The following is a 22,250-nucleotide window of genomic DNA, read 5'->3' on the forward strand; positions in this document are numbered from 1 at the left end:
TGTTTGGGAAATTCTGAAAGCTGAATGTTAGCATTCTGTGTATTTCTTTCCTGCCATCTAATGCTACGTAGCTCTTTGCAGCTTAGCTTTGAGATTCCTAATTTATGCACATGTATATGCAAGCACACTTTAGCAAACTGCACCATCTGGAGGCTTTCAGGATTGATTATGTTCCACAGAGAGAAGCTTCTTTCTGCAGTTGATAACTTTAGACAATAGGACTTTCTAAAATTGGGAATGGCCTGAGCTTGAAATGAACCGATTTAGCTTTCAAATAAACCATGCCCTAATTAGCAGAGTTGAAATGAGGTTGTTTTGAACTGAGTCGAGAGAGCAATGTAAGGACAGTAATACTGCCAAGTTTACTGGGCAGTCCTTAAGAATTCAATGCACATCACAAGCTGCATTGGTTACCAGCATTTTTCTGGATCCAGTTCAAGGTCTTCACTGGTGTTGTTGTTGTCCTTTAAAGCCCTTCAAGTCATGCAACCAGGTTATTTGAGGGGCAGCCTCTTCCCACTTTCATCTGCCCATCCTATGAGACCCAGCAGATAGGGTGTTAATAGTTCTATTACCTAGGGAGCTGCTTTTGGTAGCCATATGAGGTTGATTTATTTATTTAGTTTGCCAAACATATACAGGATAACAGGTGTAAATATAAACATGGCTATGAACAAAGGAAATGAGTACAAATAAATGGGGACAGTAGGACAGGGAATCTGGTGCGCTTATGCACGCTCCCTTTACGGACCTCTTAGGAATGTGGTAAGATCCATGGTAGACAGTTTAAGGTTGAAGCTGTGCGGGTTTGAGGATGTAACAATGGAGTCAGGTAGAGTATTCCAGGCATTGATCACTCTGTTGCTGAAGTCATATTTTCTGCAATGAAGTTTGGAGTGGTTTACCTTGAGTTTGTATCTGTTGTTTGCCCGTGTATTATTGATGTTGAAGCTGAAGTAGTCATTGACAGGTAGCATATTGTAGCAAACAATTTCATGTACTATGCTTAGGTAAGACCATAGGCGGTGTAGTTCCAAGTTGTCCAAGCCCAACATTTCGAGCCTGGTGGCATACGGGATTCTATTATAAGCAGAGGAATGGAGTACTCTTCTCATGAAACACCACTGGATCCACATAATTGTTTTAATGTCTTAGGTTAACAACTCTTAATGCCTTTTTGGCAATGCTGTTACAGTGAGCACTGAGGCTTAGGTTTTTTGAGATGAGTACTCCTAGGTCCTTGATAGAGTGAGGGTTGTCTACGAGGTTGTATCTGCCCAGATTGTATTTGGTGTTCTGATTCTTGTTGCCAGTGTGTAAGACAGAGCATTTGTTAGTTGAGATTTGGAGTTGCCAATTACATGACCATTGTGACACATAATCAAGGTTGCTTTGTAGGGCAGCAGCATTGTCGGTGGTGTTAAATAGTTTTATGTCATCAGCAAAGTGGATTCAGTTGCTTATAATATGATCACAAAGATCATTTATGTAAAGCAGAAAGAGTGTGGGTGCTAAAATGCTGCCTTGGGGACACTGCTGTTAACTGGTGCTGGGTTTGATAGGCCATTCCCTATTTTGACTACTTGTTGCCTGTTTGACAGGAACACGACTATCCACTTGTGCAGGGCTCTGGAAATGCCATAAGAGCTTAGATTTAACAGTAGTTTGTCATGTATCACTGAATCAAAGATTTTGCAGATGTCTATGTAAATTGCATCTATTGCTTTACCCTGGTCGAATTGTGTGGTCCAAATGTTTCTGTAGGACAATTTTTTCTTGAAACCAAATTGCTTTTAGAAAGCAGGTTGTTTTTCTCTAAGTGAAGGGTGACGGACTGGTTTATAATTGATTCCATGACTTTACAGGTGCCACCACACATTGAGATTGGTCTGTAATTTTATACTAGACTGGGGTCTCCCCTTTTGAAGATAGGTATGGTCATAGCTAATGACCATAGGTCGGGCAGGGAGCTGGTTCTGAAAGATACCTCATAGATTGTGCTTAGGGATTTTGTTATGGTAGTGGAAAGCTTTTTCAAGAAGTAGGCACATAATCCATCAGGGCCAATAGTCAGAGATGGCTTTAAGTTGTGTGGTGCCATTTCAACGTTCTCTACTGTAAAATCAATATGTAGCAGATCATTGTAATGAGTTGTAGTACCACTAGGAAATGAGGGGTAGAAGTCATTGCTGTTGACAAAGACTGAACTGAAGAATGTGCTGAAGCAGTTGGCCTTAACAGCTTCATTATTACAGTCTTCCCTGTTAGGACCTTTTACAGCACAATGCTTATGTGGAGTAAAAGAGGTGGGGCCCGCCTCTACATGAACATTTACCGAGGAACTCTTGCGGTACCGAGACAGGCTATATGTGCCGGTGGGGCCGCTCTGGAGACTTATCCTGTCGCAGTGCCATGATAATCCTGTGGTGGGGCACTTTGGCCTCTTTAAGACATTGAACCTAGTTTCTAGCACCTTTTGGTGGCCCCGATTGCGACACGATGTCCAGGCTTACGTCACGTCCTGTGTTCGATGCCAACAGGAGCCCCCCAAGGGCTGCTCCAGCCATTGATGCCACCAGAGAGACCCCGGGGCACCATTTCCATGGACTTCTTGATGGATTTGTCTCCGTCTTCTGGATTCACAACTGTATTCATGATGGTAGATATTCTGACGAAGATGGCACATTTCATTCCATGTCATGGGTTACTGACGGCTTGTGCCACAACCCACATATTTATCCAACATGTCTTCTGGCTGCATGGCCTACCTGATATCTCATTTTGGCTCAGTTTACAGCCCAATTTTGGAAAGGGCTGATGACGACCTTAGATGTGAAAATCTGCCTGTCGTCGGTGCATCATCCGGAAACTGATGGCAGGACTGTGAAAGTCATTGGGATCCTGGAGCAATACCTATGCTGCTTCATCAACCAGCAGCAAGACAATTGGTTGGATTATTTGGCAGTAGCAGAGTTCACGTCTAACAACTTGCAGCACATCTCCACGCAAACGATCCCTTTCTTGGCCAATGTGGGCTATCATCCTCAGTTGTTTCCCCTTACGCAACTTGACTCACTGATTCTGATGGCTAATGACTCTCTGTCTGAGTTGCAGGCCATCCATCAATTGTTGCAACGGTATCTGGAGAGTCGCTGACGAATCTTGGTGGGCACCACTGCTGTTGGCTGTGGAGGATTGGATATGGTTGTCCACTAGACATCTTCTGTTAGACCAGCCAGTCAGGAAGCTAGACCAGCGGTACGTTGGCCCATTCCCTGTTGAAGCATTTATCAACCTGATCACCTACCATCTGACATTGCCACACTTGATGCGAGTCCATCCGGTCTTCCATAGAGCCCTCCTTGTTCCAGAACGGCCACCCTGTCTGCTCTGCCAAACTGACCCCCCCCCCCCAGACAGCACCACATGATGGAGATGGACCACCTGAGTATGAGGTGACTCCTGGTGGCTGAAAGGATGGTTTCAGTGGAAGGGGTATGGGCCAGAGGATTTCACCGGGGAGGATGCGACCTCCATGCATGCACCTGTTTTGGTGAGAGCATTCCATGACCAATTCCTGTCATGGCTGCATCTGCATCGCCAGACCCAGGGGAAGGGCCCTGGTGGTGAAGGATAGTGTTGTGGTCCTCCAGCGGCCCGCAGAGCTGGCAGAAGAGTTGGACAGTGAGGAGATTGGGGAGGAACATGGGCCAGTCCTGGAGTCTGGGGAAGGCTCAGATGAGGGCTCTGCAACAGAGGCAGAGAGAAGGCCAGGGCCATCTGGGAGTTATGTGCTGTCTCCAGAACCTCCAGAGTCAGACAGCAGTGAGACAGAGGAACAGGCTCTCCCTGCTCCCAGTGCACACATGCACAGAGCTGCCAGAAGGCAAGAACAATTAAGACAGAAGGGACAACTCAGGAGTAAGGCTTGGAGGTGATTGGCTGCTCCCATAGGACATAAAGGAGGAGTAAAGGCACATGAGCCTTTGCAGAAAGCAACTTGGTTTATGCTGGTCAGTTTACCTTCTGAAGCTCCATTTTGACTCTTTGCTCTGTGTGGCCTTGCCAATCTAATTGCCAATTAAGTTTTTGGCAGGATTTCAAGGAAGATAAAGGTGGTGCTTATCAGCCTTATCAGTCTCGAAGGACTTTGGCAGCCTACTGTAGGACTCTTTACAACTATTTGGGACTCATTACAGGCTGTGAATGAACATAATTCACAGCCTTTGAAATAAAAAGAGGGTTTTGGGGACTAAGTGTGTGCTTTTTACTGTATCAGGAGGCCTAGATCAGAACAGCCCTCTCCATTCCCTCTACCATGTGCTCCTCTTTCCCGCCCTGTCTACAATACTGGCACATTGCCCCAACTTCATCAGGCGCTTCACCATTGGTCCACTGGAGTGTGAATGTCATGGATGGCTTTCCAGAGGAAGCTGGGAAAGAACTGACATCACAAACAATTGCTGCTCTAGGACGTTGCACTTGCTCTGCTTAAATGGTCCAGACTCTCCCTTCTCCCTCCCATGACATCACAAACCATTGCCACTCTAGGATGCCACGCTTGGTCTCCTTAATGGATCAGGAATTCCAGAACTTTGCTGGAACACATACATATACACACACCAGGGGTGTCTTAACACCTCCCCTCCCCAGGATTTGGTTGAAATTGCTTGAAGCATTCTAGAGTTTTGCTGGAACAAACAAACATACATACATATACAACCTTCCTATAAATATAATATAATAATTATAATATAATTTTTACATATGCACTTGATCCCTCCCTTGGGCTGTATCTGGTCATCTCCCACAATACATACATACATACATACACACATACATACATACATACATGTTTGTATGTACTTACACACACACACACAAATATATCGTGATATATATATATATATGTATGTAGATTTTCACGGGTGTAGATATGCTGGTCTTGTTGTATTCGGGTCTTTTCCTGTGTAAGACTGAGATTGTCTTGCCGACATTTTGACAAGGTCCCACTCGCCATCTTCAGGCTGGTGCCTTCGGCTTCGTGCTTCTGCAAGCAAAGCATGATCGTAGCTGCCGTCTTTATATAAATATTGGTGTGTGTGTGGAGTGCTGGCTTTGTTGCTGTAAGCGGATTGGTTGGCTGTGTTGTAACATCTTGATTAGTTGATGGAGTTGATGTTTGCAGATTAGTCGGCTGTTTCATAACATCCTGTGTGGCTGAGGTACTCGCTGTGTGCCTATTGTTCTTTTGTGTTGTAACGAGCTGGGTAATGGGCTGTGTGATGACATCCTGAGCTCTATTAAGCTCTCAAATACAGCAAGACCAGTATATATATATATATATATATATATATATATATATATATATATATATATATATATATATATATATATATATATATATATATATATGTGTGTGTGTGTGTGTGTGTGTGTGTGTGTGTGTGTGTGTGTGTGTGTGTGTGTGTGTGTGTGTGTGTGTATGTGTATGTATATGTATGTACATGCGCGCACACACACGCACACACGCGTGCACACACACACACATATATATTGAATGTGTGTGTGTGTAAAAAGTATGTATGTATGTATCAAATGCATCATCAGTCTCGAGTCACTTCACGCCCTCAAGATTTCTAAGTAAACCCATGAATTCCATTGACTCTTATCTACCGCCAATTTACTTTGATGGTAGTTCAGATTCTTTAAAGAGAGCATTAGCATACAATAAACCTATATTTATTTGAACTGCCTGGACAAACTCCTGATTTCCTGTGCTTAACATGTGTGTGTATTTGTTGTGATTGTTGTGGAGAAAATGGTATTATACATGTCACTTTTTATTATTTATAAAAATAATAAAAGTGGGATTAAAAATGCCTAAAGATAAATAATAAATAAATAAATGGGAAGTAACAGAGCATGTTTCCCTTAGCTTTAACATGCACACCTTTCATCATTTTAGTTTTTTTCTTTCCATTTTGCAAGATCCAGAAAGATGAAGAGAAGGTACACCATTACAGCCAAAACAAAACAGAATGTAATATATTTAAATTAATTTTAATAAGTACCAAAAAGATAAGCTTTATTTTGCATGTGGGTTAATACATATTCTTTAGCAAGCAAAGTGATATATTCAAACATTGGTCCAGTTATTTCTTTTACATTTTTATGAAAGCAATAACTTTTTTCCAAGCTAAACACAATCACAAATTACAGAATATTATTATCCCTTTGTTTTTGTTTGTATTTTGTTCTTCTTAACCATTAAGAAATGAACTGCCATCCAGAGATTTGTGTTAATGATACTGAGGTTTTAAATTACAGAGATACATTTATCATGCAGATTTTTTTTTATTGTGCAAATCTTTAAGTGATGTCTGTGAGAACAATAGTAAGTTTCACTATTTCAGAAAAGAAACAGTCCTCCCCCTTTTATTCCTTGTTATTCAACCAAATGAAAACCGTAATAAAAAGTTAAAGCTTGGGAAGGCTTCTAATTCTCCCACTGTTTCTGAACTCCAAGACTACGTGCATTTGTACAACTTAACTAGCATTTCCTGAAAACATGGCAGTTGTCACTGTTTCACCTGACTGTGATATCACTTTATTTTTTTTGAAATGTGCTAAGTTATTGCATCACCTTTGTTTTCCTTCCATTTATTTGTAAGCCAAATTCAAAGTCTTAGTTTTGACAGCCCTATCCCCCATGTTTCTTAAGCCACACAATATGCAAAAATGTACTGGCTATAAACCAGGCTTGAATAATTGGCTATCAATGAAGGCAAATATAGTCCAGCAGCCAAATATGGCTTAATCACATGGGGACCTCTCTACACACACTTCTGCTGCTGATGTAGACCTGAAGGAATGGAATTGTCAAACAGCCTTTTCTACCACAAGTCTGGTTGGTGAGGTTACATTTGACTTAGTGAGACACATTGCACAAGCTTGTTGTAAACATTTTAGAGATCATTGGTTTGCCTTAGAGAAGCCCTCATTTGCCATCACTTTTCTCCATAAAATAGCATCTTATTTTTAAACAATGCAAGTGAATTAATCTTCAATCTTCCTGTGTTAAACAGATGTGTGATCAAATTATTTTTTCTCGTAAACTAATTCTATTTTCTATATAGTTCTATTTAATTATATTTTCTTTAGCTTTTTTTCTCTGTACGTACATCTTTTGATAAATAAATATAAAATACTTTGCTGCTTTATGTGCTAAAAAGTAAATACTATAAGCAAGTTGAGTCTTAGATGCAATTAACATGATCATCTTAAATAGCAGTGCCAAAAACAGGATTCTCTCTTTCATTTGTCATGAGCATTTCAGCAGCAATGGCTCAGCATAGCAAAAGTCTTGGCCACATAGTATATGGAAGCTCATATTTTGAACATTAACTACATTTAATTTAGTGCAATTCTGAGCACCTTGAACAGAAATCACATGAGCTCCAAGCCAACTAAACACTTTAATAGCAACAAAGCAATTAAGGAATGATAAAAACTAGCTACAGACCAGTGATGGGTTCCAGATCCCGTTGCAACCGATACGGTGCAACGGGGCCCGGTGTCCACCATATGAACGTGCGCGGCATGCGTGCAGGCATCCTTACCTCTTGCAACGCTCCAGCTGCTTGGTGCAGCATCACACAGGCGCTGTATGCTCTGTGCGCATGCGCAGAAGCACCAAAGAGTTCAAATACAGGTAGGGACGGCGGGTGGGCGGACCCTCCGGAGCACCGTACCGGAACAGTACCCGGTGCTCCCAGTAGGCACCAGTACGCCCATACTGGGGCGTACCGCCTGCAAACCACCACTGCTACAGACTGCATAACTATCTACAGTCTACATAAATGAAATTATTTTTGTGGTATTAAACAACTTACATACTTTTCAGAAATAATATATTAAGCAAAGATGCACAACATTATCTTGGTGTTTCTGGTTTACAACAATACAAGTTGAGTTAAATTAAACTTAAAAAAAAGCAGTTTCTTTCAAAGTAGTTTCTTTTAGTTTAACCACTAGAATCTAAGCTATTCAGGAGAATAGTCACCACTATTTAAATTGAAATGATAAGAAATTGAAAAGACATCCTATACTCATCTTGAAACCATGGGTATATAGTTGCTCCTGCAGATCATATATGGTTATTTTTATCATGTAAGGAACCGAGAAGACCATAAGTTACTAAGTGCAAGCCTTAATTTTACAAAGAAATGTATAAGGGTGTGATATTCTTGATATAGAAGCAAGGCCTGGAACATTTACTACCAGGAGATAGCACAGTCTTCGTTTAAAATTAACTAAACCAAACTAAATATGAAACCATATATCTGTGCTAGTTCATCAATATATGCTTGTCACTTGATTATTACAATATTGTGTGATTGTTCCGATGTGAATGAGCCATTCCAATGTAGAAGCAGAAGGTTAATATTACCTTTTATATTTATTTCAAACATGGTGCTTTCAGGTGTGTAGCATGGGAAATTTTCTGGCTACGCATTGATTCCATAGAATAATTCATCTACTTGGTCCTATGATTACAATACTTGAAGACATTGAAATGTTACAGAAAAGACAAATTTAAAAAAGCCTCCACGCGTTCAGTCATCCTTTTTAAAATGCACCTAGATTGTCATAATTCTATCTATTTATATTGTAAGACACCCAGACGGAGATGTGGCATTAAATAATAAATATGATTCACACATCTATCCAGTCTTTAAGTGTAAAGTGACTTTATACACTTGTGAACCAGTCATATGGTGCTCTAATTGGTCAGTTCTACACTAAGTCTATACATAATTATTCATATTCTGCTAATCCAGTTAGATCTGGATTTCTGGAAAACAGATTATCTACATATTTCCAAATTACATTTTAAAACAATTTTCTGGTTTAAGTAGGATAGGTGCCTTCATAATTAATATGCAAACATATGTGGTGGTGGTGGGGAGATAAATGAACTACAATGCTTATAGAAACTCAAGTATTATTAATTATAAATATTGTATTACTGGAAGATCTGTTTATCAGATTTGCAACTAACTAACAGGTTGAAACCCCATTTCTCTTAGTATATTTGCGAAGTAGCTCTGGTTTGCAGCTGTTCTAAGGCTTCTGAGAGAAAATTATATGTATGTTTAAAAAAAAATTATCTCATCCTAGGATTTCAATTAATACACATTTCTCTGAAATACATGCATTCATTTTACAAATAAGCTTCCAACAATTTATTATCTTACTTGATATAAAAATAAAATTAAGGCTTAGTGTCCATGCTTTATTATTTTATTAAAGCAATTTCTATTATTTTTTCCTTATCAAATCTTATCAATCAGTTCATAATGGCTTTGAAGAATTCAACTTAAGTTAAGTATCTACAGAATAAAAATAAATAAATGTCTTATACTAAATTAAGTTTTGATTATAAATGGGCAGGAAGAAATTGATATCTTACACATCTATAAAATCTCTGAAACTATGTGATCAATCCTAGCATCCACATTTATTCCAAATACTTGTTTTTACACTAGAAGACAAAATACATCCTGATAAAATGTCTGGATGGAACTCTGTAGCAAGCAATGCATTATTTTAAGAAGGAAAAAAAAAACACCTTACTACCTGATAGCTAAGTGCAATATGCTTTAGGTGGCTAAGTGCTTTTATTTTTAGGTCAGGGTTTGGTGAAGTTATACCCAAAAGGTAAAAAGATTAGTAATAGTAGTTTTTGCAGTTGTCACAAGAAGCTAACATAAGATTTTATCCTTGTTGTAGAGATATTGCAACAACAGTTTTAATGCATCCATAACTGCTGGTTATTCTAACATGCTGTGTAATAGAACCACAAATCCTAGAAATTGAGTACATTTCTGAAGGGCATAGAAGAAAGTTAATTTTTGGCTTGGTAAAATTAGTATTAAATTTTCCTACTGATTCCTATTGAACGAAATGTCATTACTCAAATTTATCATCCAATGTCCCTATGGTGCTAAATTCAAATTTTTCAAAACTGCAAAAACTACTTTGTTATTGTAATTAGTACCATTTTCCCTATGCAGAGAAACATCAGAAAATCACTGAGCTTTTTATTAAACAATATCAGACAAGGTGTTGGATCCACAATATGAGAAATGGTATATGTAAGGAAGAATCAACTGAAAATAAGGTTTATGTTTAGTTAGGAGATCTTCCTTCCTTCCTTCCTTCCTTCCTTCCTTCCTTCCTTCCTTCCTTCCTTCCTTCCTTCCTTCCTTCCTTCCTTCCTTCCTTCCTTTAAAATTATTTCAGTTAAAACATCACCTAACGCATAAGAAAATATACATTACTCTACTTTCTAAATAAACCCAGGCACCATTTTTAAAAAGTCTATGCATTGAAACAGGAATGGAGAAATCATTCATTCTTTTCTGTGATACAATTCTCAAATAATTCAAATTCTACCAGAACATGTCCATACTAGATTAACTGTCACGTTCCTACTCTTTCCCCTTACAGCTTGGCCATATACAGGTGAAACTCGAAAAATTAGAATATCGTGCAAAAGTTCATTTATTTCGGCTTGACAAGAGGAATATGACATTTGAAGCCTGTGTCCAGGATCCATCTGTGTGTGGTGGCTCTTGATGCACTGACTCCAGCCTCAGTCCACTCCTTGTGAAAATCCCCAAAACTTGAATGGCCTTTTCCTGACAATCCTCTCCTAGCTGCAGTCATCCCTACTGCTTGTGCACCTATTTCTTCCACACTTTTCCCTTCCTCATAACTTTCTACTTATGTGCTTTGATACAGCACTTTGGGAACATCCAACTTCTTCTGTAATTACCTTTTGAGGCTTTCCCTCCTTATGGAGGGTGTCAATAATGGTTTTCTGCACAACTGTCAGGTCAGCAGTCTTTCCCATGATTGTGATTCCTACTGAACCAGACTGAGAGACCATTTAAAGGCTCAGGAACCCTTTGCAGGTGTTATGGCTTAATTAGCTGATTAGAGGGAACACTTTGAGCCTAGAATATTGCACCTTTTCACAATATTCTAATTTTCTGAGATGGTGGATTTGGGGTTTTCATGAGCTGTAAGCCATAATCATCACAATTATGACAAATCAGGCTTGAACTATCTTGCTTTGCATGTAATGAGTCTATCTCATATATTAGTTTCACCTTTTAAGTTGCATTACTGAAATGAATGAACTTTTGCACGATATTCTAATTTTTCGAGTTTCACCTGTACAGTGCTATCTTCTAATACAGCAGAAACAAGGATCCATGCTTTAGTGTCTGAAGAAAACAAAAGAGTCAAACCACGCAAAATGGCATCCACAGTCACATTAAAAGGACAGGGCTTTGATTGCAATGCCACAACCACAATTCGCTTGTTTGACCACCTTCCTTGCAGATGCTGCTGAAATAATTGCCCTCGTAGATGTAGCTTACACTTGTAAATGCATTTTACATGAAAATGTGACACTCAGACCAAGCAAACAAATGGAGAAAAGTGACAGCAAATGGTAGATCATCTGCATTTTATGCAAAATAGACACAGACATTTTTGGAAAGGAAACCTTTCTGTTTAAAATTCTGGAAACCAAGAGGCAACTGATGCAGACAATGCTTATCTATTTGTGATTATCTGATTTACTATAAGGAAGATTTCTATCTATCCAGAAAAAAAAATCTTGCAAATATACTCATATAGTACTACAGTCTCTATATACTTTAATTTATATCATGAAATGAATCATCTCAAACACTGATTTGAGGTTTAGAGGCTTTATAATGAAATACACTCTTTATTGTAAATGTAACATATGTGACTCATATATTTTTTTGTAATGCCAAAAGCTTGCCCTCACAAAATAAAAATATCAGGAGCCCTACAATTTACTGTCCTACAATATAAGTAAAACAAAGTAAGGGTTTACACTTAGGCAAGAAAACCCAAATGTGCAGATATAGAATAAGTGGCATCTTGTTCAACAGTAGTAACTGTGAGAGGCATCTAGGAGTCCTAGTGGACAACCACTAGGTTGATATGAGCCAGCAGTGCCAAAAACATTAGCACAATTCTGCATGAACAGATGGATAGAATCAAGAACATGTGAAGTACCACTTTATAATACCTTGTTAAGACCATACTTGGAATATTGCATCCAGTTTTGATTTCAGTATATAAAAAAAGATGTTGATACTCCAGAGTGGAAAGAGCAACAAAGATAATAAGGGGATTGAAGGCTGAAATATATGAAGAATGGTTGCAGGAACTGGGTATGTCTAATCTAATGAAAAGTGGGACTAGGTAGCAGTATTTCAATATTTGAGGGGCTGCCACAAAGAAGAGAAGGTTAACATATTCTCCAAACCACCTAATGGCAGGACAAGAAGTAGCAGGTGGAAAATCATCAAAGAGAGATCCAATCTAGAACTATAAATTTCCTGACAGTACAATCAATCAGTTGAACAACTTGCCTTCAGAAGCTGTGGGGGCTCCATCACTGGAAGTTTTTAAGAGATTGGATAACCATTTGTCTGAAATGGTACAGGGTCTCCTAGAACTGCTCTAGAAGGGGTTGGATGAGAAGTTCTCCAAAGTCTCTTCCAACTCTGTTATTCTGTTATATAGTGCTTTCAACCTTGGCAAGTTTACAATACATGGACTTCAATTCCCAGAATTCCCAAGTCAGCATCTTAAAGTTGTCAAGGTTGAGATACACAATCAGTGGAATGCATCCAAAGGTTTTAGGTGCTTTATTACTGGAAGTTTTCAAGAAGAGATTGGATAACCATTTGTCTGGAATGTTATATGTATCTCTTGGTCAACCAGGTAGTTGGACTAGAAGACCTCCATGGTGCCTTCCAACTTTGTTATTCTATGTTCTAGTTTATAATCTTGTTTCAAGTATTATTCACATGATATGTGCTAGGTACAGCTGTTGCATCCACTCTACATTGCATTTGTTTGCCTTGTATGAAGGAATAGATCAAATGCGCAGACTGTAGCACCAATATATTAATACCCTAGATTACTAGGCATGTTTTTTTTTAAAAGCTGTTAATGCTGAATAATGAGTAGTGGAATGGAAATGTTGAAAAAAATGCTCATTTCAACTAACTATGAAATGGCTTAGGTATTTCTTTTTGATTCAGGTTTGAAATTTTGGACCAAACATAGAAAAAGATCTAGTAAACAAAATTTACTTGTAGGGCTGCGCAAAGCACTTGGAGATACTGTGTTTTCACACGTTTGGTGTACCAATTTACTGCTAGAGTTGTAAAGCCATCAGATCCTCCTGAAAGTTTAATGTGACCATTTCATTTTTACTTGAGCATTTATGTGCTTGTCCAAAAGAACTTTTGGTAAAGTTTATCATCAAAGCAGATCTGTATACCGTTGTTTTTTTAGCAGTATAATTATTGAAATATACAGTATTTCTCCTGCCCGGTATACAGAAGTTGCTCAAAATTGCTTTTAATTTATTCCCTTAAAACAAAACAAAAAATCACAATATTGTAAATATGGGTAGACATTTCTTAAACTTAATGTGAAAAAGTAAAGGAAAAAGTACAGCATTGTATGCACCAGAGCCAGCAAGAATTAGAATAGCAAACAGAAGAAAGATAAAGGTTTTAACCTTGAATTTTAAAAACACTTATACTAATGGCTGACTTCAATGTTAGTAGCATGAATGAGTGTAACTAAAAACTAGAGAAGCTACAACTGAACTAACTGAACCGAAATAACTGAAAATTACAAATAAGCTATGTATCATCCTATGTTCAAGTTAACAACTACCTATATTTTATATATAGGCATCAGGGCCAACAATTTCAGTGCAATTATCAAGATCTGTTAGTGACATCCACTAGAATGCAGTCCTAGTTCATAGGCAACATAATCAAATGTACCTACATAATTTACTTGGTGTAAAACAGGGTATTGGTTGATAATAGCATGACTGTAGGTATCCTTATTTTTAGAATCAGGATATTATTATAAAATTCAAGACAGTTCATTCAAGTATGGTTTTTTTAAAAGCAAAGAGCAACTACATTATTGTTGCATGGAATTATAATAACTGTATGTGTGAAGTTTATTGCAAGCTCACTAATATGCATGATTATTTGATACTAGGTCCCACAAAGTTTAAAAAGAATTTCATCCAGACAAATATTGTTTAGTTTTATCCTACCTGCTGCCTGAAAAATTGGAAATTCCAGCCCTGATATATCAATCTAGACAGCACAAAGAAAATCTACTGCATAAATCAGTTGCATCTAAGATTCCCTCTTTCCTAATTTCTGAGAAGCAAACTTCTAATTTGCTATTGTTGGAAGGAAAAAAAGTCTCTGGTATCACATCAATTTTTAAGAAAATATATAGGTTATAAAACACATTCTCTTTCTTCAAAGACCAAACCTCCAAACCTTGTGCAGTGCTATGATCTGTCATCTCCTATGAAATTAATGAGAGGTAAAAACATAGAGCAGTTTGCAGCAGAAGAGCCCTGACTGGTTGTGAACGCTCAAATATTACATACTTGGAAGATATTATGACCTATTATGATTCACTACTGGGTTTCATGTACCAGTGCCAGTGAGGACAAAGTAACAGGTGAATCAGATTGTATTGGGTCTTTTGAAAATGTTGGTTCACACTTCATCACACTCAGAATGCCTCAAAAGTATTAACACTGGAGGACAAAAGAGAAAGAGGTCCCTGATAATAAAAGGTGGTTATTTTACCTTTCCTACTAATTAGTAATTTGTTTGCAGGTTTCCAAGAACAACATAGATGTAACATTTGTAACATTTGAAGAGAAGAATTCAGATCAATAACTTGGGCTTTGCCTTTGAATTATGTTGTTGCAGCCCTTTGTCCAAAAACAATAAAATTAAAAACTGTCTACGTTGTGGTATTTACATTTGATTTACATATATACACACTTATACATGTATTTGTACCTGGATAGCATAGCACTGGAGAGCCAATTGCTAATTTACAAATAAAACATTTTAAAATATGTATAACTCTACCATGAAGAACTTTTTATTGCTCACCTTCACAATATCAATATACTGTTGCACTCATTTCTGAGTAATATAGATCTACATTATATATGAACAGATATAAAAATAAGGATTTTCTATAATAATGTTTGAAATAAACTATATTTTCAGGTACTGTTAATTAAGAAAGGATAATTTATTAGAGGGGATAAATACATTATGGGGCAATATGGTTCCATCCTTTACACTTTTTCCTATTACATGAAATGTCTTTAGTTTAGGGTAATGTTATGTTGAAGTTCCTAGGAACAAACCCTATTGAATTCAATCAAACTTACTTCGAGTAGAAATGTATAAGATTGCAATGTAAATACTAGAAGATTTGGTACTAGAAGATGTATGTATGTATGTATGTATGTATGTATGTATGTATGTATGTACGCACGCACGCACGCACAGTATATGTATATGTATATGTATATGTATATGTATATGTATATGTATATGTATATGTATATGTATATGTATATGTATATGTATATGTATATGTATATGTATATGTATATGTATATGTATATGTATATGTATATGTATATGTATATGTACTAGATGTATATCTAGTATCACTAAAAGTGATACTGCCATTCAATTGGGAGGAGGGGGGGTCTTGGAGTCAATTTATTGGCAGTGCTTGTGACAACTGATATTTTACAACTGGTTTCCTGGCCGAAATGCCTGAGATCACATCACCTCTTGGGGGGATGTTTATGATGGCCATGTGTGATGTTTCACTTTGATGCCTAACAGAAGATAGCCATGGGAATGTATGTTTATTCGGCTCTCAGGGCAGTTGATAAAGGAAACATTTTCACACTTGTGTATTGGTTAGAATTTGCATTCTAACAAATGGGAGGGGTCACTACTGCTTTAATTCTACTTGGATTGCCTAAGGGGATTCAGATGTTGCTTTGCCTTTAATGGTTTCCATCCTTCTTAATTAAAGGTTCCTTTTGAAATACTCTGTTTCAAGAGTCTTCACTTTTTTAAGTTAGGAGAGGAGCCCTTACAATATCTATCTATCTATCTATCTATCTATCTATCTATCTATCTATCTATCTATCTATCTATCTATCTATCTATCTATCTATCTATCTATCTATCTATCTATCATCTATCTATCTATCTATCATCTATCTATCTACATATAAACATACATACACATATATCAATAGATTATTGCTATTGATATACAGAGTCAGCATATTGTCCCCAACAACCTGGATCCACATTTTACCAATCTTGAAAGGATGGAAAGCTGAATCAACCATAAAGATCAAATTCCTATCAAGTGGGCAGAATCAGCCAAAATACTGCATTCTAACCTCATACATTCAAACACACATATACATGAGTTTCCACACGTTAATTTTAAATTTGCTTTAGAAATATACAATATTATTCAACTTTGCAATATCTAGTTTATGCACTGTACAAAACGGCAGTAAACAACACTAGACAACTACACAGTTTTAATATAAAGACACCATCATTCTGGTGTATTTTTTCTTTTAAAAAGCAACTAATAACTGCTAATATGTACCGATATGTGAATCAAATACTTTTGATTGACCAAATCTATTGAAATATTTAAAAATATAAATAATTATCAGTGATGATACTGTTTATAAGGGCTTTGGGACAAGTTTCAGGATTAAATTAATGGATCATATTAAATACAATACAAAAATTTTAAATACAGGCTTTAATTTTGTTTTTATAAGTATTTATGAAGCATTAAAGATTTTTCTTTATAAACAAAACAAAAAATAATCCACTTCATAGAAAAACTATTTTTTTAAAAAAGTTGTTTTACACTTATGCCAGGAAAAGATAAATTGTACTTTACAAAAGCAGTAATAATAATTTATGATAAATGAATTAATCAAACTATCATTATGGAACCAACATTGAAAAACAAATAGTATATGAAGGAAGGCTTTCAGAGTAGAATTAATGGGAACTTTACTTTGGAAAAAATGCACAAAAATGTTACCAATGTAACATTTTAATTTCGTGAACATTATCCGAATGTATTGTATATTCTAAGTACTTAGCATTTCTTTTGAAAGTTATAAAAAATGGAAATTCACAAGGTGGATTTTATATTCAAAGTTGCCTTGTGACTGTCTACTACATGTAAGTTACTTCTAGATAAAGTTATATATCTATATGTAAAAATGTAAAGTTTTGCTTCTCAAGGCATTATGACAAGCAAATTATCCATGAGATTATGCCCTATTGAAGTTTCTTTTTCTGTCTAGTTTCTGGAACTTCTTATAGTAATCTAAAAAAAGTGTCAGAAGTTTTTTTCATTATTGGGTAGTTGAATGGGTTAATGTTACAGATATCAAACCAGGGCTACAAAACATGGTCTTGAACACACTCCAAGAAACAAGTATACAGAAAGAAAATGAATATTTTGGCTGATCTACAAATTGCTTGTTCAAGCACTTACTAATGTGATGGTAGCTTTTATGCTTCTGCTTGAGCAAGATTATGCAGAAGGAGGTTGCATAAATGGAAGAACATCTTTGGATTGAATTGCACTTTTCTCATGCAATACTCTAGAGACTGAGAATAGCTTTTCCATGAGCAAAAGATAACTTCATCATATGAAAGTGAACGTTTGTATCCATCCTTTGGCACCAAACTTTGGATTCCTTTTTAAGTTTATTAGTGAAGTTACTTGATTCTATTAGTGGCAAATTATCATATGCACAGCAATCAATGCAAATGATTTCTAAGGCTGCTCATTTCAAAAAATCAGAAATGTAATAATTGAAAACAAATATTTTTCTAGTTATTTCAAATAATAAAATGAAAACTGCCCTTACCTTATTGCTACTACTATATCCTTAATACTGAATGGCTTATTTGAAGGATCATATTTACCTGAAATATGAATTTAAGAAGACCCTCCCCAAAATGTAGAGTAGTTAGAAAAATACAGTATATAATAAATGCAGACAAAAATACAATACAATGCCAGTTTCTCCTGTTTGTGTCTATACCTATAGACTGCTAAAACTCTTCTATCTGTTTGATTATTTGTAACCTTCAATTGGGTGAAGTGGTTCATCACAGGGCAACAATTTTGAACCAATGTACCTCAAATGAGCTAACTTAAATCATGCATCCAAAACACAGAATCCCTCTTAGATTGAAAATTGGTAAAGTTATGATTTACCAGCCAAAGTTGTGCAATCATGATTTCTTCCTGCCAGCTTTCTACAATGCAAGTTAATGGGGAAGCAAATATGAAGCTGGATGTTGCTCCTGTTCCCAGAGCTTCCCCCCCCCGTGTGTCTGTGTGTCTGTCTGTGTGTGTGAGAGAGAGAGAGAGAGGGAGGGAGAGGGAATACTTCTATCCCAAAAAGTGTACAGACAAATTAACATTTTAAAAAAACCTTAAGTAATACGTACTGATTAAAACCAATTTCTTTAAAATGAAGTACCAAATTTATTGATATGAACTCCCATCAGCACATATCAACCATGTTCAAACCGTAAACTTTCTTATAGAGAGAAATATGTAAGTACAGACACACACATACATGCATATTCCCTTCTCTCTCCTTCATGAAGCAATAAGAAAAAAATATGAAAAGGGATAGAAATGGAATGAAGGGAACAGAAAAAATTGGATGAAAGGAGAGAAAAAGTAATTCTGCAGCACAGGACAGGACAGGACAAGAAGAGAGAAGTGTTGTTTGGAAATTAAACTGTTAAATTTATCAGACAAGAAACTTCTTTCCAAACAACAGTAAATCTTCATGTTAATGTTCAAAAATATCCATGCATTTCAGCAGTGATGTCTGAAGTTATCTGCATATATGATGTTCTATTTTCAGTAGGTTTTTCTATTTCTAATAGCAAGTTTATCTCCCTGGGAAGAAACAAGCCTTCCTGTTGGATTAAATTATCTGGTTAAATTCTATCCTGTTTAAGCCTCTGCCAACTTAAGACATAGGCTTCCAACTTTGATGTCCCAGTTGGACATCAAAAGGTGTTGACATGAAGCAATCTACAAAAACAATATCCACTCCAGGGGAAGGTTACTGCAAAATCCCCATTTCCTCCCGATCAGCTGGGACTGGGGAGGCAGAGAATAGATGAGGGTGGGGCCAGTCAGAGGTGGTATTTACTGGTTCTCCCAACTACTCAAAATTTCCACTACTGGTGGATGGTTAGAACTGGTTAGAACCTGCTAAATATCACCTCTAGTATGGATTTAATTGTTTCCTTGTATTGTTGGAAGTGCAACCCTTTAGTTTATCAACAGACCACTGGTCATACCATAGGATAAGCCAATAATTAGCAACTTCAAAACTTGATTAAATGAAATAATTATTCCTGCCATTCTGAATCTTTTATGCATAACTTGCATTCTTAATGATTGCTAACAAGAGAGTACTTATGCGCACCACATATCTATAATATTTACACGGGCACTGATACTGTAAGAAATTAAGATTACTCTTTTTTTTAAAAAATCCTTCTCTTTTTAAATGATAGCTTCTTTGCATTAAGTAGAACCAGTTGTCTCATAGAAAAATATCTTACACTTTAAATTAAAAAAATAGCATTACTAAATAGTTATGTAGGACCATATATGGTTTGTATGGATATAATTCAGCATAGTTAAATCCAAATTTAGGAGAACTCACATAGATAGGAGAGCAGAATATATTTGCCATGGGTGCCATCTGCTTACAGATCCCATGGCTAAACTCTGTGCACCTCCTTTGGAGATAAACAAACATGACATCTATATACATCCTGTACATGTTAGTTCGCTGATTAGCAGTTATTAGTCATACTGTACATAGGAAAACAACTTGATCATAATGATGTTACATACCCTCAGCAGAAAGTTAAGGTTTTAGTGTGAGGGTGCAAACCCATGCAAGACAGGTTCCCTGTTTAGATATGTGGCCCAATACACCAAGTTGAATGTGCCAAATAAAACTGGAAATACTATTCTGGACATTCTGTCAATTTTGCTAACACTGTTAAAGGTTTTCTTTGCTTCTTGTGGTTTGGTTTCTGGTTTGACTTTGTGGGGTTCTGAAGTGGTGGTAGCACTCTTGGAGATGGTGGGGAGAACAGAATCCTTGGTGATATTTGGTCCATAATTGGCAACAGCCACTGCGTAGGCATTGTTTTTCTTAATGACCGAGGCCTTTTCTTTTTTCTGTTAAAACATAATATTAATAATACATATCTTCAAAAGTTTCTGCACCAATAGTACTATCTACTTCATTCAATTCACAATAATGTGCCTCGGATTAACCTTGTTGACTATTGTACTGCCATTGTAGAAAGCTTCTCCAACTTTTGGTTAAGGCCATGTGTACCTATGTGTGAATCTTCAATGGTAACATGATTCATTTTCTTCACTGTGATGGAGTAATGCTGTTTTCATGCTGACCAAATTGGAAGCTTCTGTACCTATGCTTCAATGTGAACCAACTCTTATGCAAGTGGGCAGAATATTTGTATTTATTATTTAATAAAACAAATTATTTTGCAGTATCTAGAGATGGGGAAAGTATCACAGACTGTTATTATTCAATCTGCATAGATATATTATTTATACTTCAAGAAAAGGAGTAAGTTAGAGGATCTGAAATGCACATTATGGTCAAGGTAACCAGTAACTGCAATGATGAGAAATATACTTCTTTCTTATACTGTGTTCTTCACTATTAAGAACAGCACAATATGGAAGCAGTTGGAATTGCTTTGTTCCAGGATGTTTTTTTAATTTCCCAGCATAGAATTTTCTGGTAGTCTCTCATTTACTAACTAGGTCCAAACCTGTTTAGTTTTCCAAGGCTGGTCAAAGCTCTTTTGGAGGAACGGCAGAATAAATGTTATCTGTTCTTTTTGCTTATTACTTTCTGGAGCTCTTCTATTGAAAGACCTTGAAATAAATTATTTGTGAAGAAGAATGGATGGACCATCAACTAAACGGGAATTGAGCTATCTGAATAATTCTAAAACAGACATGTGATAATGTAACAAATTCATGAAAAGTCAGGGTACTTCCTGACTTCCTTGGGTACTTCCTTTTCCCTTCTACTTTTGATTTTTTAGTTTATAAGCCACGGGTTAGTGACATGGAATTTCCCACCCCAAAAAGGACATCAATGCTCTGATATCTATAAATTAGCAGATAAATGATATAAAATCCAAACACAGAGGTTCAATTTTCCCCTTCTTTCATGCTTTCCCTCACAATTATCCCGTACTTTAACTTGAATTGCAATTTGAAGTATATTCACTTGAACTCCACCTCAACTATGGTTTTACTAGCATGTTAAGAATGCTTGTGTCTTCTTATTGCTATGTAACTGATAAATAAAATTTCATTTCCTCGAGTTCCTTGTGCACTCAATGGAATTTGTAGAAACAAAGAAACATTTTTTCAAAACAGCATTTTAGCACTAAAAAAGGACTTTTTAAAAGAGGAAAATTCTTTTTAAGAACTGTAGGTGTCAAATAATTGAAAATGCCCTTTTAGGGAGCTTAGAAATCTAATTTATTTTTACTTTGTTTTGAGTCAGCCATAAATCTGGAGAAACAAAACCCAGATGTTTTGGTTTGTTCAAGGTTTTGGTTAAAGCAAGAGGGTTTCCAGAGGTATTTTATTGGGTGAGCAGAGCAAGGCTGGTGGACATCACACCACTCTTATTTTCTCCTCTGTACGGTCTATGTATCAACACTATTCCAATATTCCTTTGTCACTGACTCATTTGCTCTAGGACAGGGGTGTCAAACTTATGGCATCATGTCATCACATGATGTATCATCATGGGTTTTCCCCTTCACTAAACTAGGGGTGGTTGTGGCTAGCTATCTAGAATAACATGCCAAAGTCTTTATTGTCAACGCTGTGGCTGGCCTGGCTGAAGCCACCTTGGAGCTTCAGTGCTGCCACACTGGAGCTGAGGGATAGGGAGGGGAGATTAGAGATAGCTAGGGTTGTGTAGTCAAAATAAAATACTTTCTCTTGAGATCCAAGGACGTTCTTACACCTGGCTGGAAGAAGGAGGAGTGATGTCCAGCAGATGCTGCCTTGATTGGGCCATGTGACTGATTGTTTGGGATTGAGGAAAAAACTTTCACTTTTAATTAGGTGAAAATCGAGGGACCCTTCAGAGT

General features: G+C 36.8%; 1 protein-coding gene across 1 annotated transcript in view; it reads right to left on the bottom strand.

The window, feature by feature from the left end:
* Nucleotides 1-15,565: 15,565 nt before the first annotated feature.
* Nucleotides 15,566-22,250, bottom strand: part of GABRA2 (gamma-aminobutyric acid type A receptor subunit alpha2) — a 127,467-nt gene continuing 120,782 nt past the window's right edge. Inside the window, exon 10 of the mRNA XM_087724643.1 lies at nt 15,566-20,277. Within this exon, the coding sequence (XP_087580769.1) occupies nt 19,966-20,277 (312 nt within the window). The 3' untranslated portion in view covers nt 15,566-19,965. The remainder of the gene's footprint in view (nt 20,278-22,250) is intronic.

This window comes from Thamnophis sirtalis, unplaced genomic scaffold (assembly GCF_051295495.1).
Source record: "Thamnophis sirtalis isolate CommonGarterSnake01/CBP01778 unplaced genomic scaffold, rThaSir2_p1.2 scaffold_10, whole genome shotgun sequence".
Lineage (NCBI taxonomy): Eukaryota > Metazoa > Chordata > Lepidosauria > Squamata > Natricidae > Thamnophis > Thamnophis sirtalis.